Source organism: Microtus pennsylvanicus, chromosome 7 (genome assembly GCF_037038515.1).
Source record: "Microtus pennsylvanicus isolate mMicPen1 chromosome 7, mMicPen1.hap1, whole genome shotgun sequence".
Classification (NCBI taxonomy): domain Eukaryota; kingdom Metazoa; phylum Chordata; class Mammalia; order Rodentia; family Cricetidae; genus Microtus; species Microtus pennsylvanicus.
Window position 1 is genome coordinate 118,233,354 of NC_134585.1, and position 27,396 is coordinate 118,260,749.

General features: G+C 43.6%; 1 protein-coding gene across 3 annotated transcripts in view; it reads left to right on the top strand.

Moving 5' to 3' along the window:
• Positions 1-27,396, top strand: part of Vps45 (vacuolar protein sorting 45 homolog) — a 64,754-nt gene that overhangs the window by 19,168 nt on the left and 18,190 nt on the right. For 2 of the 3 annotated variants that reach the window (XM_075978102.1, XM_075978103.1), the window contains 4 exons: positions 7,698-7,856; positions 8,723-8,830; positions 10,608-10,729; positions 23,887-24,018. In XM_075978102.1, coding sequence (XP_075834217.1) covers positions 7,698-7,856; positions 8,723-8,830; positions 10,608-10,729; positions 23,887-24,018 — 521 coding nt within the window. The remainder of the gene's footprint in view (positions 1-7,697; positions 7,857-8,722; positions 8,831-10,607; positions 10,730-23,886; positions 24,019-27,396) is intronic. The other variant, XR_012911200.1, reaches the window with a different exon arrangement.

Here is a 27,396-nt window from a genome sequence, read left to right on the forward strand (position 1 = left end):
ACACTAACCTTAAGAAATATGTAGTCTGGTTGAGTAGACAAAACTGAAACATAAGAAAAAATTACATAATGTTTCAGGATATTGCTTAAATCAAAACTGTGATTCTGACCATAAATAGACAGGTTATTAGGAAACTTTTCTTAGAGAAGAAATGTTGAGATGGGCTGTGAGGAATGACTAGAATTGGGAGGAGGATTTCAGTCAGGAATAACAAAAAAGCAAAGTTACATTGGCATGCAGGAAGCAATAAACAGTTTGGCCTATTAGGTGCGGAAGAGAAATAGGAGGAAAATTGACTTAGTAAGCAGGAACCAACTTTAGAAGTGTATAAGAGTCTGCTTGCTGAGATAGGCAGAGAGCTGATGTGGGCCTTAAATGAAAGTCAGCAGGACAAAAGCAGGGCTGTAGAAAACTGAGTCTACTCAGGATGCATGAGAGGTGAAAAGCGGCAGTAATAAGTTATAAGGGGCAAGCCCAGCGGGAGTCACAGAGGAGAGAGGAAGCAGTCAGTGATAGATTCAAATAAAGCGGTAACTCCAGGTTCCCAAGAAATGCTGAAATCATTATGATGGGACGAAATGACTCATCCGTATTTGATGCCATTGGAAAAGATAATTTAGGAATAAGCCTTTTGAGAGGTCGTAATTTCTGAGCCACTTCCAACAATCACATTTCCTCAGTAATAGGGCCCCATATTCTAAAACTTACCTTCTCCTCCTGTACTGAATTAAATAAAACCAGACAGGTGTATTGGATGTAGCACAGGCTTTGGGGCCATACTGACCGAGCTTTTGGTGATAGGATATTGACCAAATATATTTGGGAAAATGACTTTTCCCCCTATGCTAGGAATAGCAACTTCAGGTTTCTATGTCGCAATGAGGACATTGGTGTCCTTAACCCAAGCAGTTTTACACACAATAGAACTGAATGGTAGCGGTACATATGGGTGCTCACTCCAAGTCACTGTATGGTATCTTTTACAGAGGTGTAAAATAAAATATTTAACTGAGCCAACTTACTTTAAATAGCCTCACCAATATAGTTTATAGCTGTTTTGTTTGTTTTTTTTTAAATATATTTATACAATATTCTTTCTGTGTGTATGCTTGCAGGCCAGAAGAGGGCACCGGACCTCATTACAGATGGTTGTGAGCCACCATGTGGTTGCTGGGAATCGAACTCAGGACCTTTGGAAGAGCAGGCAATGCTCTTAACCTCTGAGCCGTCTCTCCAGCCCCCTATAGCTGTTTTGTTACCCTATTAAAAGTATTCCTGGGGATTTCAATGAACTTAGTTTTCTGTCCCTTTCTAAATTAAAAAAAAAAAAAAAAACTTTATCCCTAACTAAATTTAAATTTCCTCATGTTTCTTTAGTAGTCTTCATAAAGATAGACCCAAAATTAATCACTAGTCGATGTCTAGTGTTTTTATCCACATTTCTCAACCATAGGGAAATCATCTAGAAAGAGTTATTACAATCCTTTGCATGACGCTTTCGTTTTGTACTTTTTAAAAGGAAAAGATAATATATACTTTAAAAAATATGAATTCTAGCCTATCGCTCATGGTATATTCCAAGCACTCAGGAGTATGAAGTAGAAGGATTGCTATGAGTTTGAGGCCAGCCTGAGCCTTGTCTCAAAAATAAACAAACAGGAATGATTCTATTTCTGATCTTATCACTGTTTGGAACTTATATTCTTAAGGTTTTTTGTGGGGTGTTAGAGTTGTACAGGGCCAGGCCTTTAATCCAGCACTTGGGAGGCAGGGGCAGGCAGATCTCCGTGAGTTCAAGGCCAGCCTGGTCTACAGAGCAAGTTCCAGGATAGCCAGGACAGTTATACAGAAAAACCCTGTCTCAGCACAAAAACAAATAAATAAATAAAATAAGAGTTATATAGGCAGCAACAGTTGACAGGCAGCAGCAGCAGTTGACAGGCAGCAGCAGTTGACAGGCGGCAGCAGCAGTTGACAGGCAGCAGCAGCAGTTGACAGGCAGCAGCAGCAGTTGACAGGCAGCAGCAGCAGTTGACAGCAGCAGCAGCAGTTGACAGGCAGCAGCAGTTGACAGGCAGCGGCAGTTGACAGGCAGCAGCAGCAGCAGTTGACAGGCAGCAGCAGCAGTTGACAGGCAGCAGCAGCAGTTGACAGGCAGCAGCAGCAGTTGACAGGCAGCAGCAGTTGACAGGCAGCGGCAGTTGACAGCAGCAGCAGCAGTTGACAGGCAGCAGCAGCGGCAGTTGACAGGCAGCAGCAGCAGTTGACAGCAGCAGCAGCAGTTGACAGGCAGCAGCAGTTGACAGGCAGCAGCAGTTGACAGGCAGCAGCAGTTGACAGGCGGCAGCAGCAGTTGACAGGCAGCAGCAGCAGTTGACAGGCAGCAGCAGTTGACAGCAGCAGCAGCAGTTGACAGGCAGCGGCAGTTGACAGCAGCAGCAGCAGTTGACAGGCAGCGGCAGTTGACAGGCAGCGGCAGTTGACAGGCAGCAGCAGCAGTTGACAGGCAGCAGCAGCAGTTGACAGGCAGCGGCAGTTGACAGCAGCAGCAGCAGTTGACAGGCAGCAGCAGTTGACAGGCAGCAGCAGCAGTTGACAGGCAGCGGCAGTTGACAGGCAGCAGCAGTTGACAGCAGCAGCAGCAGTTGACAGGCAGCAGCAGCAGTTGACAGGCAGCAGCAGTTGACAGCAGCAGCAGCAGTTGACAGGCAGCAGCAGCAGTTGACAGGCAGCAGCAGCAGTTGACAGGCAGCAGCAGCAGTTGACAGCAGCAGCAGCAGTTGACAGGCAGCAGCAGTTGACAGGCAGCAGCAGCAGTTGACAGGCAGCAGCAGCAGTTGACAGGCAGCAGCAGCAGTTGACAGGCAGCAGCAGCAGTTGACAGGCAGCAGCAGTTGACAGGCAGCAGCAGTTGACAGGCAGCAGCAGCAGTTGACAGGCAGCAGCAGTTGACAGGCAGCAGCAGTTGACAGCAGCAGCAGTTGACAGCAGCAGCAGCAGTTGACAGGCAGCAGCAGTTGACAGGCAGCAGCAGTTGACAGCAGCAGCAGCAGTTGACAGGCAGCAGCAGTTGACAGGCAGCAGCAGCAGTTGACAGGCAGCAGCAGTTGACAGCAGCAGCAGCAGTTGACAGGCAGCAGCAGCAGTTGACAGGCAGCAGCAGTTGACAGCAGCAGCAGCAGTTGACAGGCAGCAGCAGCAGTTGACAGGCAGCAGCAGCAGTTGACAGGCAGCAGCAGCAGTTGACAGCAGCAGCAGCAGTTGACAGGCAGCAGCAGTTGACAGGCAGCAGCAGCAGTTGACAGGCAGCAGCAGCAGTTGACAGGCAGCAGCAGCAGTTGACAGGCAGCAGCAGCAGTTGACAGGCAGCAGCAGTTGACAGGCAGCAGCAGTTGACAGGCAGCAGCAGCAGTTGACAGGCAGCAGCAGTTGACAGGCAGCAGCAGTTGACAGCAGCAGCAGTTGACAGCAGCAGCAGCAGTTGACAGGCAGCAGCAGTTGACAGGCAGCAGCAGTTGACAGCAGCAGCAGCAGTTGACAGGCAGCAGCAGTTGACAGGCAGCAGCAGCAGTTGACAGGCAGCAGCAGCAGTTGACAGGCAGCAGCAGTTGGGCTCTCCTGACTGCAGAGGATTTCTTTGCAGAGTGATTTAAATAGTCCATAAAGGGAACTTTTGTTTGATTGTGAGTAGATGCCAGGGGCCCAACCCCAGATGACTTGACCTTAGATAGTAACATCGTGAAGTAATGAATTGAGGCTTTTGAATAGAAATGGGGTTTGCTTTATTGAATAGAAAGTGTATGATGGAAAGAAAAAAATGCTCATACATCCCATGGAAAAATTAATCTATAAATTTCTGCCACTTCTAACCACTTACATAAAAACTAACAGGAGTTTGATCTAGAAGAGCTTCATTAGAAATAACATGTGGTGTGCGATCACTGGAGCATGTGCGTGTCCACAGAAGGGAGTCCATCCCACCATTTCCCAGGACTCTCTCTGACCCCCAGCGACTGCTAGGGAGAGTCGCTGGATTCCCGCAGCTTGCTGAGCCATCTGCTGTCCCACCTCGCTGTCCTCACCTGCTGCTTAGTTGTTATTCGCACAGTGGGGGAGGGGATCCTAAAGACTGAACTAGAACTGGATAAGAGGGAGATTCCCATAGCCACTGAGTTCATCTGTAATCTACACAATAATTTAGATGTTTTTATGTCATAAAAAATGTGCTGCAATGCTGCTTCTGATAAGAGAAAGCAGAGAAGTAGGGTGATAGTCAGCCTTCAACAACAGAAGATTCTCTAGACGTCAGGAAAGAGCTGTTTCACTTGAGGTTTTGAAGGGCCTGTTAGCTCCTTTTTGAAACTTGACCACCAAAGACAGTGTGTTTGCTTTGCTTTACTGGTCTCTGGATTATGGAAGACCAGAGCATAAACAGTTTTTGTTTTCTTTCATTTTGTTTTTTACCAGCTCATCCTTATTTAATTACTTGGGGGGGGGGAGGTTGGCGATTAGAGAACAATTTGTGGGAGTTGGTTGTCTTCCACCTTGTGGAAGGGTAATCTAAGGGATCAGACTCAGATCCTCAGACCTGGAGACACGCATCTTTATTCACTGAGACATCTCACTGCTACAATCCTAACTTTAGTTTTTTCAGAGTCTCATTAGGTAGACCAGGCTGACCTTAAATTTGCAGATCTTCCTGCCTCTGCCTCCCTAATCCTGACTTCTTAAGTAGACAGTAATTTGCTGGTTTGTTCATTATCCAGCCATTGTTATATGGTAGTGCCCTTTTTTCTGTTTATAGTGGCAAGACTTAGAGAATCTTAAAAAAGAATAATCAAACATCCATCATAAAAATCAGTTGTTTCCAACAAATAAATACACCATGTACAGACCCTGTCTTCTCCTCTTCTTTGGTTAGAATCCTGAAATCTTCACATTACTTTCGCCCTGTTAGTCAAGTGGACATGCCAGGTAGTCTCAAGGGCAGTAATTCAAAAAGAGGTCCAAGGATAACATGGGATCAAGCAAACAAAAATACCCCACTTTTCCAAGGACTGCATAGCTGAAAGAGAAGCAAGAACTTAGCTTGTACCTATACATTTCTTTTCGTAAGGAGGGTCTGAGCCAAGTTCCTAAAGGGACAGCAGAGTCCAGCCAGGAAGTCTACTGCCAGTGTGAAGTCTTAAGGAAGATAGTGACAAGATTCAGGACACAGGAGAGGTGAGTAGAAAGGACGTGGACAGGCGATCACAAAGCCATCACTGCAGTGTCCATGTTTAGTTACATGGGCACTTCAGATCTGCTTAAAGGACAATGATGGCACCGCCGGAAACTGGGTAGATTGGCCGGGAAAGGAGGATGGCGTCAAGGGAGGGAGCTCAGACACTGAAGAGGAGCCAGAGCAGCAACCCAATGAGAGTTCACACTGCTTTAAATTGGCCAGGCTGGTTGAGAAGCGGGGGAGGGCTTACATATATGTACATATCTGATCAATTTTGCCCTAAAATGTCTTTACATTATGATAGGAAATACTGGGACTTTTTAACAGATATCCCCAGTGGGCTGTATTCTGTGGGAAAGTTACCACAAAAGAAGAGAATAAGGAAATTCTTATGAGTGTAGTGTTTAAGTGATGTTTTCTCCCTTTTAGATCCCCTAAAGATTATGATAGACATTATCCTGGAGAAGCAGCAGGGGTCCCTCTCAGAACTCTCTAGTTGAGTGCATCCCCTGTGTACTTCTGGTCTCTGTGCCTGGGTCTAGAAGAATTCTTGCATATTGGACATGGCTGCTGAGAGGTAGTGAAGAGAGCATATTCTCAGGGCTCAAGCTTGCTTCAGAATGGAATAAGGTCTTGAAAGCATGCTAAGCTATGGCGATTATTATGACCCCAGAATCAGTGCCTCTTGGGGTCTTGCTACTCTGTCCCGTCCTCCTCTGATTTTTATGTCTCTACTAACTGTGGCTCTGAGCCCAGCCACTGCAGTCCCATTGCTGCCTCTTTTATGAAGGCTTCCCTGACTCCTCAGCAGCCAGAGCACTTCCTCATCTTCTGTCCCTACCCCCTACCCACTTACAGTGATTTTCCAACTGTTGGGTTTTGCTGATGGTGGTGAAATGCTTTTATAGCACTACACATTTCTCCCAAGAAGCTCACATTCTACAAAACCATGTACTAGATATGGATAAAAGTTATGGGGGAAGGACTATAAGCTGATCATTTAAAGTCTAACTTTAAAAATAATAGAAAACTATCTAACTTTGTAATTGGAGCACTAATAATAATAGTGCTCCAATTATAATAGCCAGATGTGGTAGCTCACCTGGAATCCCAGCACTTGAAGGCATACACATGAGAAACCCCACAAGTCCATATAGCAAGTGCCAGGTCAACCTGGATGACAGAGTGAGACCCTGTCACAAAAAGCCAAAATACTAAATAAAGTAATGGCGCCACAGTAGCTCATCTGCCTTTGCACATGGAGCAAAAACCCAGCCCATCTCCGCGGCCTTATTCTTGAGGTTAATGTTTTCTTTAGGCTCTAAAGTCCTAAAACTGTTCACTTTTTGTAGAGATTAATTTTGTCAAAAGTGAAGATACCACCTCAGGCTGCCTTCCTCAGTCATTTGGGAGTTTATTTTGTTTTGTTTTTATTTGATTGCAATGAAATATCTTTGCATCCTTGTTTGCCTTTGCGCTTTCCCCGGATCCTTAACCTGGTGGGAAGTGTGGCAGCTCCTAAAGTCAGAGAGCCCTTGTCTAGGATTTCTGTCTCTTCTTTACTGACATATTGGCACTTTGTCCTCTTTTATAACAAGGAAGCCTGTCCACAATGAAAAGTTGACATGTGGGCCAATATATCTTCTGCATTAACTGATTCGTGTCCACATTTTTCAGTGTCACTAAGCTAACACACTTTGAAGCAACATTCTTTGCGGCAGAGTGGCTTGTGTGTGTGTTTCATCCCTCAGTGAGTTTATGAACTCAATGAGGACAGAAACTGGTCCAAACACATCAGTGTTCCCCAGCAGTGCCTGGCATGGTACCTTCTGGGGGCCTAAAATGTAGTTTTGGCTTAAATTAAATTATGTGCTTTTACTGTATAATAAATATAAATATGTGTCATGTAGGAAGGCCCTTACTGTGAGGATGAAAAAGTCCAAACATGACTATTCTGTCCCTTTGCTTTCAGCTCCTGCCTCTTAGATCGTACGCTCTCCACTTAGTGGTTACATGCTGTGACACACGTTTCTCTTAACTATTTTGAGGCATGTTGTTAAAGATTAAGCCCAGCCCTGTGTAAATCTCCCAACTTGTGACTATTTGTATAGAGTGACGAGCAGCACAGGAAGAAAGCCGTCTTTGACCGGACTGGTCATTTCTCCTGTGCACTCTGTCAGCTGCAGTGGACGAAGTCTGTGCTCTTTGCCTCACCAAGGAGATGAGTCAAGCTGTCATGAAAGGCAAGAGCAACAGTTGCTGAATTCATTTTTCCTAAAGCTATTACAGTAGGAATTATTCCTATTTAGCTCTTCCATTGAATAAGAAGCGGTTGCTGTTCTATAGTTAAAACAGGATGGCCTGCACGCATGTCAGCTGAGATGTGTCTCTACCGCCCAGGAAGCTTCAGATCCAGGGCATTACACAAGAGTTCACTCAAGTGAAAGGGTTAACCTTGTCTGTCTGTCTTCAGAATGTGAAGAGACTGCTGCAGAACCCTAAAGTCACAGAATTCGACGCAGCTCGCCTGGTGATGCTTTACGCTCTGCATTATGAGCGCCACAGCAGCAACAGCCTTCCGGGACTCCTAGTGGACCTCAGGAGCAAGGGCGTTTCTGAGAAGTATCGAAAGGTGACCTGATGTGTGTGCCTGTGTGTGTTTTATTTTAACTGAGCGAGGGCCTCACTGTGTGACCCAGGGGAAACCTTACACTTACGACCCTCCTATCAGCCTCCCAGTTGCTAGAATTACTGGCATGTGCTGTGTGGCTAAAATTCCTTCCCAGGGGGAGATTTGGTTTAAGTGATGTCTACTCCTCTTCCTAAGGGTCCAACAACAAGCCAAGACAGTTCTACCAAAGTTTACTCCAGGAAACCAATTGGTTTATTGGGCTTCCTTACAGAGAATAGGTGAGGGATAATGTACAGGGGTATGGGTACTCCTCCCTAAAAGGCCATACCTGGAAAACCTACCTAGCAAGGATGAGGGCTCCCCATAGCTGTACAGATGGTGTCTTCTTCTCTAGTTCTCCCGTCCCTGTCCCCCCATCCGCCCCCCCACCTATCCCCCCACCCCCTGTGCACTGTAGCCCCTCCCAGATGCCATATTCTATTAAGGCAACTCTGCCTCCCTCTGGGAGGGGCTACAGTGCATACAGCAGGTGGTAAGTAGCAGCCGCTTACTCAGGCGAGGGCACACAGTCAACATGCCCCACTGAAAGAGCCCTTTTGCAAGAGGTGCAACTGAGCTCCCTAATAGCAGCTGCTTGGCTGGGAGGACAGACACAACATAGCACAGTACCTGTCACCAAATTTTATGAAGCCCAAGTCTGTTACAGGTAAATCATCCTGTTTATTTACAAGGCATATGGTTCTGTCCTCTCATGTCTTCATTGTTATTGAATTCATTTTTAATTATTAAAGTTATTAAGTTATTTTTAATACAATGAGCTTCCTGATACCTAAGCAATAAAGATTGTTTCCTTTTTTCTTGTGTAGCTCGTGTCAGCAGTTGTTGAATACGGCGGCAAACGGGTTAGAGGAAGTGACCTCTTCAGCCCCAAAGACGCTGTAGCTATTACCAAACAGTTTCTCAAAGGACTGAAGGTAGAGCTTCCTTTCCTGTGCTTTCCTAAGTCTGAAACAATTAAAGATCCCGAGTCTGAGTATGAGCTGATGAGATCTTGACAGTAGATTCCTGATTGTAGTGCTGTGTCCACCCAGAGAAATCTAAGAGAACTCTTGAAACATTGCCTTCTGGGCTGCACTGGGTCAGGGAGCTGAGTGGGAAATAACTGTGTAAACAGTTAGTCACGGCTCTTTGTACTGCGTTTGTAATTTAAAATTTGTTAATCTCTCTCTCTCTCTCTCTCTCTCTCTCTCTCTCTCTCTCTCTCTCTCTCTCGTGTGTGTGTGTGTGTGTGTGTGTGTGTGTGTGTGTGTACAGGAAAGTCAGTCTTTGGTAACATTCCTTAGAAGCCAGCCACCTTGTTTTTTGACACTGGGGCCTGGGGCTTTCAGGCTCCACTAGGCTGGCTGGCCATTGAGCTCCAGGGAGCCCCCCCAGCCCCCAGTGCTGGGGTAACAAGTGGGCGTGTCTAAGTTTCTTCCCTGGTGCTGCAGGAAAATGTTTTGACAAAGTGACTTAAAGGAGAAAGGGTTTGTTTAGTTCACAGGTCCTGGATGCAGGCCATCATTGCCGTAAGTCAAAACTGCAGCAGCTCCAGGGAGTCAGTCACTCACGCCCACAGTCGAAAGACTGCGCATTGCCGGCTCACTTTCTCCACTTACTAGCTGATTCCTGCCCACAACTAAGATGGTCTTCCCACATAAATAAACACAGTCAAGGCAGCTTCCCACAGGCATGCCCAGAGGCCCGTCTACCAGGTTATTTAGAGTCTGTCAGGTTGACAGTGCTGTCGTGGGCTCCACTAGGTGCAGTGCTTTTACTTGGTAGAAGGATCTAAAGCAGGTATCTTATCACCTGAGCTGCCTCTCCCCTAACCTGCTCTCCACAGTGCTCAGAATTCGTTGTTACCTGCAGTTCCTCTTGTGTTTCCTGCTTTTCTACCTCCCGTGGCTTGATTGGCTCCTGCACACAGCCCTTTCTTTATGTTTGCTTTGCCTATTATTTAACATTTTCACAAAAGAATGAGATCCAGACAGATAAAAGAGTCCAGATTTTTTAATAACTGAAACCTTATTGAAAATAACTAGCTTTAAATGTAGTACTTTTGGCCGGGCAGTGGTGGTGCACACCTTTAAACTGGTCTACAGAGTGAGTTCCAGGGTAACCAGTGCTGTTATATAGAAAAACACTGTCTTGAAAAACAACAACAACAACAAATTAGTACTTTTGTAAGACTGGAAAATTTTTTTCTAATTAAAATAATTTTTAAATATTTTTAAATTTTGGACTAGGGAGATGGTTCATTTTGTCAAGTGTCTGCTGCTCAAACCTGAGTTTAAATCCCCAACAAACACAGAAAAAGGAAATATAGTAGTGTGCATTTGTACCCCCTAGTGCCGAAGTATGTGCAGTGAAGAGGGGGAGGAGTCCCTGGAGCACTCTGGTCAGCCAGTCTAGCCAAATCTGTGAGCTCCAGGTTCAATAAGAGACCCCGTCTCAAAAAATATGCTGGAGAACCATTGAGGAAGACAACAGTGTTGACCTCTGACATCCATGCACACATGCATGCACCTTTACCCACCTGCACATACACACACAAACATCCTATTTGATTCTGTTTGATTCCTGTCCAATTCATATTTGATTCTGTCCCTTAAAGTTTCTATTGAATATATATCCCCTTTTCTGATGTATCATTAAATGTTATATTGCTAGCTTCCCCAAAATAACATAAGAACCATTTCCATATTTTAGGGAGTGGAAAATGTGTATACACAGCATCAGCCTTTCCTGCATGAGACCCTGGACCATCTCATCAAAGGAAAGCTTAAGGAAAACCTCTACCCTTATTTAGGCCCCAGCACACTCAGAGACAGGTAAGGTGACAAAGACTAGAAATAAAAACTGGGATCATAGAAAGCCAGAGAAACTAGCCGTGCCCAAGACATCCAGCTCTTGGCCTTGAAGAGGTGAACTGCCATGTAGGGAGGGATGAGTGGGTGCTTCAGTCCTGTAATTAAAAAACTCCTGAATTCTGCCCACTGCCGGTGAACCTGGGAGAGGACTCAAGCTTAAGATGACAGCTGGTTTCAGCTGGGTAAAGCCTGAGCAGAGAACTCAGATCTAACCTGTGCACGGACTTTGATCCACAGACCATAAATCTATAAACTATGTGTCTTTTAAAAAGGTGTCACAAGCTTAGGTCAGTTTGACTTATCAAAGTTCAAGCTTGGTCTGACATTGCAGGCCTCTATGGAGGCTAAGGCAGTAGTATTGCAAATTCAAGGCCTGCTGAGGTTTCACAGTGAGCTCAAGACCACCCTGCTTAGATAATGTAGACTCTGTTTCAAATTTTAAATGTGCAAGAAAAGTGTGGCTTCAAGTGAGAAGAGAGAGATGAGAACATAACTCAGTGGTAGTATGCTTGTTTACCATGCATGGGGATTTATTCCCAGTACTCAGAAATTAAAATATTTAAAAAATTTTAATGTCCATAGTTACTCTGAATAAAGTATTTCTGTGTTCACTGTTCAGAACACACATTACAGAAGCAACTTTTTGATGTTGTAACAACCTATGTAAGAGTTTGATTTTCACCAGTTTTTGAGACTGAAGCTAATCATTTACTAAATTAAGAATTAAATGTATGTATTTTCTAAAAGGAGTTAGCAAAGATTTTCTCTGAACTCTGAAGATTTCTTTAGTTCTGTCATGCAAATTTGTGATCTTCTTACTGTATCACCTTTGTCACATAGCAATAAATAATAGATAAAAAAAAAACACCAAAACTAGAGGAGCCAGTAAAGATGGCTCAACAGGTAAGGGTGCTTGACCAAGCCTGACAACCTGAATTCATCAGGACCTACATGGTGAAGGAAAGAACTGAGTCCCAAACTTGGCCTCTGACCTAGAGACACACTCCATGGTGTGGGTGTGCGCTCTCTCTCTCTCTCTCTCTCTCTCTCTCTCTCTCTCTCTCTCTCTCTCTCTTTCTCTCTCTCTCTCTCTCTCTCTCACACACACACACACGTAAATAGAGAAATAAGTAAATAAGTTGTAGAGTCACCGAGAAAGCAGGGAACCTAGATCATGTTCCTGATCACACTGAGACGTTGTGTGCTGCCCCCTTGTGTTGTTTCGGGCTGAGGAGTCTTTGAGTTTGCATGTCAGAATTACATATGAGCTCCCCTGCCAAGCCTGAATCATTGACTTGCTTTGCAATGAAGAAACAGGTGTTTTAGATCCTTCAGACCCCTCCCTATGTTCTGTATTTTAGCAACATATCAGTTTCCTCTTATGCTCTACGGCATCTGTCATTTGGCGTTTCAAACATTAATGCTCAAAATAGATTTGCTACTTGATTGCCAGCCAGAACAGGTTGTTACTGGTTTGGGTGAGGATTGGACTTTGCCAAATGTGGCCAGCACACAAACTGAGGGGCCTGATTAGCAAAGCCATATGTGTCCCAAGAAAAAAATGATAACTTTCTTTAGTTAGAACTTTAATCCAGTGTTTAGTTAATTTTAATAAAAACAAAATTTGTCCAGACCAATTTACTTAAGCCAACTTAAAATTTACATGTATACAAATTCTAACTAGTTAAGAATTATAGTCATATATTGGACCACATAACATAAAGGGACCCAGCATATACAGTTGGTATCCATTGGGTAATTTGATGTAAGAATTTTACTATTGATATAATTCATCTGTTATTTGAATTGGCAGTTTAGTATTTCAAAGATATAATGAAATTCAGAAAGAAGAAAATGTTTGAGATTTTAGGTGAATGATTCTTGTACACTGTATTTTTTTCCTTAGTTCCTTAAAAAGAAAACTATGTGGTCCAGAATTTTTTTAAATACAAGGTTAATACCAGATGTAGCTGGGAGTACGATCCAGTCACTAAAACAGTGTCCAGGGACAATGCATTAAGATCCAGGTGTCCGCTAATAACAAAATGTAAAACTGCTCCCAATTTCTCACCTATTTGAGAAGCTTTTGAAAAACCTTGTTCTTGAGGCTTTTAGTTAATTTGATAAGCCATGAATGTGCTTATAGATTTCATATGAGAATGGCTGGATGCAGGTAGGAGCCACTCTTCTAGAGAACTGGATTCCGGTTCTTAGTACTCGGCCACTTTCAGCTCCAGCTCTAGGAGAGCCCATGCTCTCTTTGGCCTCTTTGAGCATCCACACACACATAGCATATGCTCATCAGACACATAGATAAAAAATATGTAACTTATAAAAAACTAAAGAATTGCTGAATGAAAAAATAGCTACTTCCTGCTAAAAGGAAGCCATGGACCAGATGAGTATATTAGTGTACATAGCAAACCTTCCTGTGTTGAGTCATTGCCAAACAAAGCTCAACATGATGCTCTCCCCCACAGTGCTTATTAGCTGTTGGCCTCTGTTCCACTTATCACTGTGATCTGAACGTGTGTACAGTTAATTATGCTGCTTTATTCTTTGGTACAGCAGGTGTTTATTGAATGCTTTCAGTATGTTAAGAATTGTAGACACCAGGGCTGTAGAAATAGCAGGAAGACCCGTACTTACCCTTAAGGTACCTTTTAGAGTAAACAAAAGTGCTGCAAAAGGAAGAACAGAAGGACGAGCTGCAAAGTAACTGTGGGCCAGGGAAGTTTAGACTAGACAGAACCTCGCCAAGGAGGTGGCATTCAAAATTAATTACATTCAAAATTTTAATTACAAAATAAAAGTCAATCACATAGTGATTAGAAAACACAACTCAAAACAGAGGGAATGCCCAAGTAAAGGTCTCAGAGAAGGGAGAGTTTGCCTTTAAACCAGAAAGAAGTGCAGGGTGGAATGTCATGTGCATGGGGAGGGACTGGGTCACATGGAGCGTGGAGCCACTGGCAAAGTTTGGTTTTCTTTACTTTTTTTTTTTTTTTTTGGTTTTTCTTTTCTTTTTTTTTTTGGTTTTTCGAGACAGGGTTTCACTGTGGCTTTGGAGCCTGTCCTGGAACTAGCTCTGTAGACCAGGCTGGTCTCGAACTCACAGAGATCTGCTTGCCTCTGCCTCCCGAGTGCTGGGATTAAAGGCGTGTGCCACCACCGCCTGGCTTCCTTCTTGTTTTGTAAAGATAGAAAGACATGATAAAACCCTGCGACAAAGTACAGCTACATTTTTTTGTAGACAGTCTCACTGTATAGGTGTAGTCCTGACTGGTTTGTAACTTGCTGTGTAGACCAAACTGGCCTCAAATTCACAGCGATGTCTGCCAGCTTCTGCCTCCCTCGTGCTGGGAGTAAAGGTTTGTGTCACTCCCAGCTCCAAATTGTGTTTAAACGATAACTTTGTAAGAGACTGATTGTGAGTGAAAAGCGAAGAAGAACTGAGGGAGGTTCTTAAGTCCACAGAAGACGTGAGAGTGACTTGGCACAAAGGAAGGAGAAGCAATCTATTTAAGAAAGTACGCTGATTGAGCCTCAGGTTTTGAGGCGAAATTAAGAATTTTGTTGAGGTGCCTATTTAATAATAAAAACAGAAATGTCACCTATTCCTAGGTTTGGTGGCCCACACAAGTAATCCCAGCACTAAAGAGCTTAAGACAGAAAGTTGAAGGCTTGCCTAGATTCCATAGCAAGACCTCACTTCAAAATATATCTGTCCTCAGTTGGGAGTTGATAAGACATTGGTCATGTAGATCAGATAGGAGCTCTAAAGGAGAAAGAAAAGAAAATTGCTCAGAATGCAGTGCTGAGCACAGGCCAGGAGCCATTAGGAGACTCCACAAGAACCAAACAAAAGAAGACAAAGCAGAGGTCTGGTGGTGGTGGCGCACACCTTTAATCCCAGCACTTGGGAGGCAGAGGCAGGCGGATCTCTGTGAGTTCGAGACCAGCCTGGTCTACAGAGCTAGTTCCAGGACAGGCTCCAAAACCACAGAGAACCCTGTCTTGAAAAAAAAAAAAAGCAAAAACAAAAACAGAAGAAGAAGAACAAGAAGAACAAAAACAAGAACAAGAAGAAGAGAAGAACAAGAAGACAACAAAGCAGAGACAAGGGAGTCTTCAAGACAAGCACGTGGTAGGCCATGCCCAGTCTTCTGAGATGTAAAAAACAAGTACTAAAAGTAAAGCCCTCTCAGTTTAGTGAGAAGGTTGGTGGTGGTCCCCAAGTGTCAGCAAGATATGGAAGCCAAGTTTCAGTGAGTTTAGATGCTAAATTAGGAAGTCGTATAGGATAACAGGTGAAATAGGAATATGTATTTGAATATAATTTACTACAAAAATTTAAGTAGAACTTCCATGCAAGGTCAAATGCCTATTAGTGAACATTAATTTAAAATATACCAAGTGAGCTTAGTTGTCTGGTTTTCAGTGACACTTTTTAACTTATACAAGGTTAAATGTGAGGAAGGCAAATGGGTCCAACCAGGATTCTAGAAAGTGGAAATAGGAGGAAAGGTCTGGATGGCGACATAAGCATTGGTGGTTAAATTGGAAGTACAGAATGTTATTGCATATGACTATTAATATAGGTAAGTTTTAAATTGGAAGTACAGGGTGTTATTGCATATGACTATTAATATAGGTAAGTTTTAAATTGAGGGATGATTATTGGAGAAAGGAGATCTTAAATTCATAATTTCATGGGTGACCCACATGTTAGTAATAATAAAATTTAGGCTGTAACATGGATGGTGTAGGAGTAGAAGAAAAACTAGGCGTAACTTAGGTATTTAGGTGATAAGCCGTGCTGGTGTTAAAGTCTCTGGAAGTGTTGAGAAGAAGAATACAGAGGAGGACGGTGAGCAGAGCTAGGTCTCTAGAGAGTACAGGGGAGGACGGTGAGCAGAGCTAGGTCTCTAGAGAGTACAGGGGAGGACGGTGAGCAGAGCTAGGTCTCTAGAGAGTACAGGGGAGGACGGTGAGCAGAGCTAGGTCTCTAGAGAGTAAGGGCAGCCAGGAAAGAAGGTCAGGAGAAGCAGCACAGCATCTTACAGGCATCTAAAGTCTTGGAAACTTTAAAGAAGGAGGCAGAGAAATGGTCCAAACTGGTTGAGGGTATAGAAGATATTCCATGTCACCTCCAAGCTCTGCCTAGCAGAAGCAGGATGAAGAACACTTGAAAAACACTCTACTTAACAATTCCAATTCTGTAAAGTTTATCCTGTAAACAAATATACACTCACAAGTACACAAAGACATGTAAACCCGGTATTCACTGGAACACGAATTGTCACAGCACAGTCTAGAGACAAGCTAAACACTCACCACAGAGGACTGGAGCTCAGTTATAGCTCAGCACTGTGAGTTCTCGCCTTCCTTCCTTCCTTCTTCCCTCCCTCCCTCCCTCCCTCCCTTCCTCTCTTCCTCCCTTCCTCCTTTCTTTTCTTTCTTTCCAGACAAGGTCTTATTAGGCTGGTCTGGAAATCACTACACAGCCTAGGCTGGCCTTCAACTCAATATCTTCCTGTTAGCTTCCTGTTGGTCCACCAAAGCCTAATTCTTAATTTAATTAAATTAATTAATTTAATTTACTTTAATGGGCTAATTCTTCATGAAGCATATGCAAAACTCTCTAAGATGTATTCACGGAAAATCCAAGATGGTGTCATTCCCTCTTTTGTGGAAAAAAATGTAAGCTATGACTATGTATATGTAAGCATATGCTTAACTATACATATATATATACATGACATGTATATAATGTGTGTGTATAGCATGGTTTATGAAAAAAGACATGAGAACTGCTGATTATTACCTCTGTATGTTGAGGCAGTGGTTCATTATATCATACATAGCCTTATCGTTAACTATTGTATTAGATAGTAGATATTGTACATATATTGAAGTAAGAGTTAATTAGTCTTTAAGGTTTTCATACTATCCAACAGTATTTTACAAGGAGTAAGAATTCAATAACTATTCATTAAACCATGTAGATAGCACTAAATAAGCCAAATTTACCATTGAAAAATTTAGTTGATAATTCAGATTGTTGTTGGTTGTCATTAACTTGCTTTGGACTTTGGCTCTGCTCCGGCTTAGCCCCAGTATCATCTCTGGGCACTTTCTTGGCCCTAGTACATCACACTGAGGAGATGTTCACCTGGCTTAGGTGTCATGATGGAACGTCTCGGCCTTCCCACTGTTGCAGGGCTGTGGCAGTAGTGCAGACTTGCACAGCCAGAGCACTTACATTCTCTTAGTCTTAGCTATGTAATCGGTGGTTACTGTTTGAGAATAAGGACGTGAAAGGGGGTTGATCTTCATTCTGCAGATGGACTTATTTATCCTCCCTATCTGGCTAAATCTTTCCACACAGTTGCGCTTATCTCTGATAGACACACATTTCATAGACTCTTGTTGCAATCACTTCTTTGTTTCTATAAAAGCCATTTTCCCTGCAGAAAAATATCAAAAGAACTTTACTATCTTTAAGTATATTTGAAATTTTAAACTTTAGGCATAAGTGTAGTGGTCCACAAAGTAGGTTAAGTGTTACATTTGGAAAGCTTTTCCTGATTAGCTCATGTGTAGAAATAATAGTTTCTAGAAATACTATATCTGATGTTTTATTTTTCTAACAAAATAAGATACAAATTGGGCTCTTAGTTTGTCCTTGTGTAGCTGGATATAGCATGAACTGGCTGCTGTTTTCTAACATTTCTGACTGCCTAATTAATGCTTTGGGTTGCTATGGTGAATTACAGAGCATAGGAGGATGCACATTGACTTGAACTTGTGTATTCCATCATGTATAAAAGATTTTCTATATATTTTACCACTAGTCTCATAGGAACATCTTTTTTTTTCTGAGACAGGTTTCTCTGTATAGTCTTGGCTGTGCTGAAATTCTCACTCTGTAGACCAGGCTAGGCTTAAACTCAGAGATCCTCCTACCTCTGCTTCCTGAGTGCTGGGATTAAAGGCGTGCATCACCATGGAACATCTTTTAAAATTCATTGGGAAAAGGAGAAAGAAGAAAAATGTTATGAGACTCTTCAGTTTTGTTTTAATTTTCTATTTGAGACAAGGTCTCACTCTGTAGCTCTGGCTGGCTTCCAGTGCTCAACAATACTCCTGCCTCAGACTCCCAAGTGCTGAGATTATAAGTGTGAGCCATCACACCCAGTTTCAGAGACTTTTTTTTAAAAGATTTATTTATTTATTTTTATGTGTATGTGAATGTGCCTGCGTGGGTTTATGTCACCATGGACATGCAGGTGCTGGTGAAGGCCAGAGTGTCTCAAGTACCTTGAAAATGGAGTTATAGGCAGTTGTAAGTCACCTGATGTAGATGCTGAGAACCAAACCCAAGTCCTCTGCAAAAAGAATAAGTGCTCTTAACCACTGAACCAACTCTCTCTAGCCTTTTATACAAGTTTTTAAGGAGCTGAAGAGATGGTAGTTAAGAACACTTGTTCTTACAGATGACCTAGGTTCAATTCCCACACCTACGTGGCACCTTCCAACTGTCTGTAACTCCAGTTCCAGGGAATCTGATGCCTTCTTCTGACCTCTATAAGTACCAGGTGTGCACATGGCGCACAGATAGACACACAGGCAAACACTCATACACATAAAATAAACTTTAAAAAAGGGTCTTTGGGAACTTGAGAAATGACTCAGGGATTAAGAGCACTTGTTGCTCTTACAGAGGACCCAGATGGTGGCTCATAGCCATCCATAACTCAAGTTCCAGGGGATCTGAAACCTTCTGAGTTCCACAGGACCGGGCCCGTGCATGTTACACATACTTGCAGGCAAAACATTTATACATATACCATAAAATAAAATCTATAAAAATTTGTTTTTAAAGTTTTTCATAAATGTTCTTAGCCACATTGAATCAACAACAGGAGACTCAAAACTTGTATTAATTTTATATCATAGTCAAATATGACATAGTTATCTTTGTTAGGTGTACAGTTGGACCAAATTCTAAGACTTTATTTCTTTAGCTAGGATTTTTGGTAGTTTTCTTTTAAAGATTTGTGTGTGTATGCTCTTGTGTCTTGAATGTATTGCACATGTGGTCAGGTACATCTGTGCACACATGTAGAGGCCAGCAGGGAACGTTAGGTTCCTCTTCTAGCACTCTCTGCCTGTTCGTTTTAGACAGATTTCTCTTGAATCTAGGGATCACGTTTTCTTGGCCTGGCTGGAAGTCAGCAAGCCCCAGTGCTCCTCCTGTCTCTGCATGGTTCAGAACTGGGGTCACAATGCCTGTATGAGACATTGTATCCTGAGATTCAAGCCCTGATCCTCACGGTTGTGTAGAAAGCACTCGTAACTGCTGAGCCATCTCTCTGGCCCCACAGCTAGGCGCTGCCCTTATATTTTGAATAACCTACATAGAGGGCAGCTACAGGTACCAACACCATTCCCCAGGGCGCTTTCTTTGCCTGCTTGGTAGCTTTTCTGATTTACCAGATCAGGAGCTCAGAACACAAGCGTTCCGATCTGACTCCCCTCACCAGTCACTGAGATAATCACTGTACTCCCTGCAGACAGGCAGGCTGTCCTTCTTAATAATCTGTGCAATCCACCGCTGTTTGTTTATCCAAACCCAGCTGCTTGATGGGCCTCAGGGTTGTCCTTCACCACGAGGAGCACTGCCCAGGAAATCTCATTTTCTGAGACAATGATATCTCACCCTCTGCTCTGTCTCTCCTTTCATCCCTCAGAGTCCTGCGGACCCTGAACTTAGCTAGTCCACAGCCTCTAGCTGCTGTAGTCAGAGTATGCCCTCCTAATGTCTCACAAGGGGATTACATTTCAGTGTGTTAACCCTTAGGGGACACCCTCAAACCATAGTGGGCAGAGCCACTTGCTGCATGCAGCTAATGCTGCTGAAGAAATGAAATTTTAATTTAATTGCATTAATTTAAATCACCATATTTGAAGAATATGAGGGGAGGAGTGTCTTAGAGTTTGTTTTTTGTTTTTTTAAAATATTTATTTATTTACTTATTATGTATACAATATTCTGTCTGTGTGTATGCCTGAAGGCCAGAAGAGGGCACCAGACCTCATTACAGGTGGTTGTGAGCTACCATGTGGTTGCCGGGAATTGAACTCAGGACCTTTGGAAGAGCAGGCAATACTCTTAACCGCTGAGCCATCTCTCCAGCCCTGTCTTAGAGTTTTTATTGCTGTGAAGAGACACCATGACCGTGGCAACTCTTTTTGTTTTGTTTTGTTTTGAGACAGGGTTTCTCTGTGTAACAGTCCTGGCTGTCCCAGAACTCACTTTGAAGACTAGGTTGGCCTTGAACTCACAGAGATCCTCGCGTTTCTGCCTCCTGAGTGCTGGGATTAAACGCACGTGCCACCACCTCCAAGCTACCATGGCAACTCTTATAAAGTAAAACTTTTAATTGAAGAGGCTCACTTACAGTTTCAGAGGTTCAGTTCACTACCATCATGATGAGGGGCATGGCTGCATGCAGGCAGATGTGGTGCTGGAGGAATAGCTGAGAGTTCTACATTTTGCAGACAACAGGAAGTCAACTGACTGTCACTCTGAAGTGGGAAGCTTGTGCAAAGGAGACCTCAAACCCACCCCCACAGTGACACATTTCCTCCAACAAGGCCATGCCTCCTAGTAGTGCCATGCCCTTTGGGCACCATTTTCTTTCAAACAGCCACAGTGAGTGTAGTCTATAAAGTGGCCAAGCGGCTAGACTCTGGGTATCTCTTTGAAAACTTAGGGAGGTGAAACAGAGCTACCCAGGAAGAGGAAAAAATGGCCACTAACAGAGCAGGGGGAAAAACAGGAGAACATAACACCCTGGACGTTTACCCAGAAAAAGCAGGCAAGCAGCTTGTCAGATGCTGTTTCAGGTGAAGACAGAGACTGAAGGATGGTTATGTGGATTAGCAACGTGTCCCACTCCGGCAACAGAAGTTACTCCCTGAAATTCGCTTATGATGAAATGGCCAGATCACATCAGAAGTCAGCATGAGATTCTGCTTTGTCACCTGCACATTTAAAGGGACAGCAGCTGTGAAATGCATGGTCCTGACACATGGGAGAGCAGGCACTCTACTGGATTGTTGGTGTGATGTGAATGTGAAATGACTTGGAGAGCTTTCTCACAAAAATAATAATACATTTTTGAGACAGTGTCTTACTGTGAAGCTTTTGCTAGCATAGAACTTGGTATGTTTACCAGATTAATCTCGAACTCACAGAGATCTGCCCACCTCTGCCTCCCAAGTGCTGGATTAAAGGCGTGCACCTTCATGCCCAATTTCTAAATTTTTAAAAATGATTAGATGTTTTTAATATGTATGAGTGTTTGCCTGTATGTACGTGCACTTCATGTGTGCCTGGTGCCCACGTGAGGCCAGAAGAGGATGCTGGATCCTCTGTAACTGGAGTTGCAATGATTGTGAGCCACTGTGTAGGTTCTGGGAACCTGGGTCCCCCACGAAAACAGCACCTGTACAATGTGGGGACTACAAGATGGCAAAGGAATCTGCTGCCAGACCTGATGACCTGAGTTGAATTCCCCAGATCCCAGAAGTGGAAGGAGAGAAGTGGTTCCTGCAAGTTGTCCTCTGACAGCCACATACATGTTTCATGGGTACAGGAGTGCATTTGTCCACACACATACAGGCACAGAAGAGTGTATATGGAATGCTTTGTGTTTGTGCTTCAAAATGCCACGTGGGGGCACACACAGATGAGCACCAGTGGTCACCTCTGTAGGAATGCTGGGGAGTGGACACACTAGAGTCCGGGATGGCACAGCTAAAGAGTCAGAGTGAGGAGAAGTGTCTCCAGCACGTTTGTGTTTCTGCTGTGTACTTGCCTTTATCTACTTCAAAACAGTTCGGAATGTCTTTAACTGTTACTGTTTGGTTGGTTGGCATTTAAATTTGTGTGTGTGTGTGTGTGTGTGTGTGTGTGTGTGTGTGTGTGTGTACGTACATACACACATGTACAGGGTTCAGAGGACAACTTGCAGGAGACTTCTCTTCTTCTTAGGTTCTGGGTATTGAACCTAGGCCTCCAGCTTGGTGACAGGCACTTTGGCCCAGTGACCCAATCTCCTTGGCTCTGATTTGTTTTAAACACTGTCTTACTATAGAGCCTGGTTGGCCTGGAATCACTACATAGACTAGATTCTCCAGATTCCTATACCTCCCAAGTGCCAGTATGCCCCACAGGCACTACCACACATAACGTCAAAGATGTATCTTACAAATAAGAACTCGTAAGACCTTTTCAAGTGTGTGCAGTGCACTGCAGGTCGACACATTGCTTGGCCAGGTGGTTTCTGTGTGTTTATGGTGTTAAGAATAGAACCCAGAGCTTGTACATGCTGGGATAGCCCCAGCCTCTGGCTGGAGTTTTAAATGAAGTTTATTTTAGTAGGTGAATTTAGTGCCAGGAGAGATGGCCCAGCAGTTAAGAGCACTGGCTGCTCCTCCAGAGGACCTGGGTTCAATTCCCAGCACCCATATGATGGCTCACAGCTGTCTGTAAGTCCAGTTCCAGAGGATCTGACATCTTCTGCCTCCATGGGCACAGACATCTATGCAGCCCAAACATCTGTGCATATAATTAAATAAAATCATAAAGAAATTTAGTAAATTTAGTGTCTTAAAGGCAAGATTTTATGTCTCAAGTCCCATAAAAGTGTCATAATTGGTCCTCCAACTACTTAACTGCAAAATAACTACCTCTTTATATCTTCAAACTTGCATACTGTCCAATGGAGAGTTTCTGTAATTAGAGACTATCTGAACTTATTGCAATAGCTACACATCGGCTTCTGTTTCCATGAAGTCCTATAAGAACAACTTCTGTCTTGGATTGCTTGTTTAAAGGTATTTTAGAAAGATACAAGGAAACCCAAAGAGGAAATATACACCGTGTTTTTCCATAGTCTACACATAAGCATGTGTATCCTAACTATTTGGTTTGGAGCCCTGACTTCCAAAATGGATTCTTCTGCTTGATGTAGTTTTTAAATAAAGTGTTGTAACACAATTGCTTGCCTGGTTAATTTTCTCTTCTTTTGATGGCACACAAAAAAGAAGACAAACTTTAATAACTGAAAATATGTTGTTATGCCTGCCAAAAGAGCTGATAGGAAGTGTTTTCTTTTATGATGAAGCCGTTTTGAAACAACTTAGTGCCATCCAGATTAAACCAGTGTCCAGCTGTATACTTGTTATTGCCAAAGAATACAGAAGTGGATTACATTGTTAATTTATGTGTCCAGTATTTTTAATTTTATTTATTTATTTATGTTATGTATATGAATGTTCTATCTGCACATATGCCTTTATCCCAGAGGGGCATCAGATCCCATTCTCGATGGTTGTCAGCCACCATGTGGTTGCTGTGACTCAGGACCTCTGGAAGAGCAGCCAGCGCTCTCAATCTCTGAGCCGTCTCTCCAGCTTATGTCCTGTTCTTTTATGTAATCATCACAGCATAGGGCACCCCAGTATAACTGTGATCTTACAGGGTGCTCAGAGTCCTTGACAGGGGCCACAGTAAACAGCACTGTGACTCAGTGCTCGACACAGGGCTGTGTTTGAAGGAGACTGTGGTGCAGGCGTGAATGCTGCTTGTTGAGAGCATTGCAGTAAGCACTCTGTAGACTCTTGTTGAGAGCATTGCAGTAAGCACTCTGTAGACTCTTGTTGAGAGCATTGCAGTAAGCACTCTGTAGACTCTTGTTGAGAGCATTGCAGTAAGCACTCTGTAGACTCTTGAATATAAAAGAATATTTTTGCATTTGGTTCCAGCAAACACCATTGTGCTATTCTGAAATCCCCAGCACAGAAATAAGACATCCGCTCATAAGGAGAAAGCAAATCACTATTCAGCATTTCCTTCTGTTTCCTGCCAATTTGAGATAATTAAAACTTTTTTTTAAACCCTTTATTCTGCTTTAATTCTGCTTCCTTCACCAAAAAACGGGGGAAGGGGACTTAGAAATTGAAACTGTGTATATAATAACAAATCTTTGCCTCCTTTTTATGTCTTAGCCTGTGATATTCTCTCTCTGTCTTCATCATCACAGGCCTCAGGATATCATCGTGTTTGTTATTGGAGGAGCCACCTATGAAGAGGCGCTGACAGTTTATAACCTGAACCGCACCACTCCTGGAGTGAGGATCGTTCTGGGAGGGACAACGATACACAACACCAAAAGGTAAAGCCTGCCTCGGTCCTACAGCTTTCTCCTTGTCCCAGGGGCTATGTGCAACGTCCCTGTGTCTTGGGAAGACTGGTGACCAACCGCAGTAAGCCAGAACGCTTTGAGAAGGCGGCGTCTGTGAGCTGAGGAACTGATTGTGAGGCGCCAGCCACGCTGGACTGCTAACAACCAACCAGACAGGCACCTTGGAAATGGCTGAACCTGGCATTGTGTGTGTCTGTTTTGTTGGCTTTGTTCAGTGTGTATTAGGGAGAAGACTACAAAGACAAGCTAAGAGTCTATCTCAAGTCCTATCTATCAGGAAATACAGAACAGAAGCAAGGAAGTAAGACACTGGAAAGAGAGAAAAGAACTATAGATTCTTCAAATGTCTCATAACGAAGAGAACGTACAAGCAGGGCCTCAAATAAAGCCTGAGTATAGGAAGGGAGAGCATGCTCTGTTGACCGCTCACTCCAGGGGCTGTAGGCAGCGTGCACAGACTCAGGGCCTGCAATCCGGAATGTGTGCAGCAAAGTGAACAGTTGGATTCTCTACCATGAGTGTGGAGGGCTGGGCTGTGGAGCTGAGGAATTTTTATTTTCTTATGTAAGAAAATGGAAATATTGAAGTTTTAACTAGCAAAATTACAGGAAACTTATATTGTTTTAGAAAAGCTAACTTGGCGGGAAGGGGAGAAAGACTCCTCGAGAAGTAGGGCAGGACGGTTGGATTTGGCGGTGGGCCTGAGAGGGTCTGTGCTGAGACTTGGGTTTAGGTAGCTGGGGTCATGAAAAATACTTACATGTTCTTTCATTGAATATCATTTTTTATTTTTAAACGTAATTTTGCCTTTCTTATGGAAGTAATGTACATATACTCTGAAAGGTTTTTTGGGTTTTGTTGTTGTTTAGTTCAGAAAGTATACAGAGAAGGAAAAGCCCCACAGCCCAACCACTTAATCTGATTTCCTTATGACATTTCTTCCAAGTCTGTGTGAAAAGGCCCCATTGCAATTCTGCTTTAAACCTGTCTGTTCTAGTTTGATATAAATACTGTTAGTTTTTATTGTTATCATTATAACATCATTGTCCATTGACAGATTTTTGAAAGACAGGGCTGCTTGGATTTTTGTTGTCTTTGTTTTCAAAATCATTTCTCTGTGTCGCCCCGGTTTTCTTGGACTCCGCTCTATAGACCAGGCTGGCCTCAAATTCACAAAGACCCCCTGCCTCTGCCTCCGGAGTGCTGGGATTAAAGCTGTGCACCTCCACCGCCCAGTGCTGCCTGGGTTTTAGCTGTAGTTTTCTCTTAACTCTTTATGTTAGTGTCCAGAACATGCTGACACACACATTTTTTAGTGTGTGTAAATTGCAAGTTAATGTCCTTGACCACTTAACCAAAAGGTATTCTTTTTATTTTCCTTAACCTTCTTAAACTTTCTGTATGTATAATTAAGAACATTAAGCCGGGTGGTGGTGTCGCACGCCTTTAGTCCCAGCACTTGGGAGGCAGAGGTAAGCAGATCTCTGTGAGTTCGAGGCCAGCCTGGTCTACAGAGTGAGTTCCAAGACAGCCAGGGCTGTTACATAGAAAAACCCTGTCTTCAAAAACAAAGTTCCAGGACTACACTGTAGTTGTTACGGAAGGGCACCAGCAGGCCAGAGCATGGCAAACACGGCCCCAGCCTGGCAGACATGGCGCCCACAGGTTTTGCCTTTTACCTTTCTCTGCCTTGCTAAGATGTTAGACTACATTCCTAGAGTTAGCCACCAAGGTCCGTTCCCTTATCTGTCCACTGATTCATTCCTGAGACAAAACACCAAGTCCAACAATCAAAATTCATTATTTGGGGGCTGGAGAGATGGCTCAGTGGTTAAGAGCATTGCCTGCTCTTCCAAAGGTCGTGAGTTCAATTCCCAGCAACCACATGGTGGCTCACAACCATCTGTAATGAGGTCTGCTCTGCTGCCCTCTTCTGGTCTGCAAACACACACAGACAGAATATTGCATACCAAATAAATAAATAAATATTTTTAAAAAATTCATTATTTGGCTAATGTGTCCAATGAGGACTTACCATTTTACCCTAGAATAGGCTACCCTCTTTTTCTCCTTAAAAACCTACTCCTGGAAACAAAACAAGCCTGTTTTTTCTTGCTAGCTTGCTAGTGCTTGCTGCTTCTGCTGCCTTTGCAGTCACACTCCCTGCCCCACCTCCATCCCTTCCCCTCCTGGGTAATAAATCTCCTTTGTGCTGAGACTTTGGTATCTGGGTGTGTTCTGTGCCAATTCCAGGATAAGCCTCCCTTATAGTTAGTTACTCTTTTAATTTTTTATGCAATTAAGCTACTAGTGATTTTTGCCTTTGATGTTATGCTTAGAAAGTTCTTTCCCAACTAAGTTTATAAATGCTAACATTTCTCATTACTTTTAGAACTCATGTTTAAACTTGTATCTTAATAATGTCTCATAATTTTAAGATATACAGAGAAACCCTGTCTCAAGAACAAAAAACAAAAAATAAATAAGTAAGTAGGTAATCTATCAGAATTTTGTTTGGGTTTAAACCGCATGGTGGGCTTTTACAGCAGTCATATACAGTGTTTTATATTTTCCTCTGTTCTGCTCCTGTGGGCGCTGGCTGGCCGGATGCTGAACAGCTCCTCAGTTCTGCTGGTGTCTGTCCACCTAGCTTAGACTCACGAACTGAGGCCCAGTCTCATAGGACTGCCCACGTAGAGGCCAGCCACAGCCCCCTAGGTGTGGTAGCTTGTTAGAGCTGTGTGCGAGCTCGGGAAACCACTCCACTCACATTTACGAAAGTGCAGGGCGAGGGGAGTGGGCAGCGTGAGTACACTGCACTCAGCAACCTGAGAGATGTTTGAACCTCGGCGTTAGAGGAGTTGGGGGGGTTCCATTCTGTGGGCGTGACTAAGTTACTGCCCGTCAGTGACTGCGACGCTCGCCGTGTCCCCAAGGCTGGAGCACATACTGCCAGTTCCAAGCCTCTGACCACGGGCCGAGGCCGTAAGAATAGCTTCATGAAACAGAGCACTCAGGAAATGCAAGGGTTGCAGGAGCTCCGTGCCAAGAATGGGGACAAAGACATCTTTCTCTAGTGCCACATGCATGTCATTACATACAGAAGAGTCATCACAGCGAAATATCACACTACCTACACCCCTGTGACCAGGGTCTTCAGAAAGGCCCCTCGTGCCCCTGCCCACACCCTCTGCACGTCATCACTGCTTGTGGAATTTCTGTTGCCATAAATTGATTTTGCCTAATCATAAAATATACTCGTTATCCAGGCGTGGCAGCACACGCTTTTAATCCCCTCACTTGAGAAACAGAGGCAGGCAAATCTCTGTGAGTTCAAGGCCAGCCTGG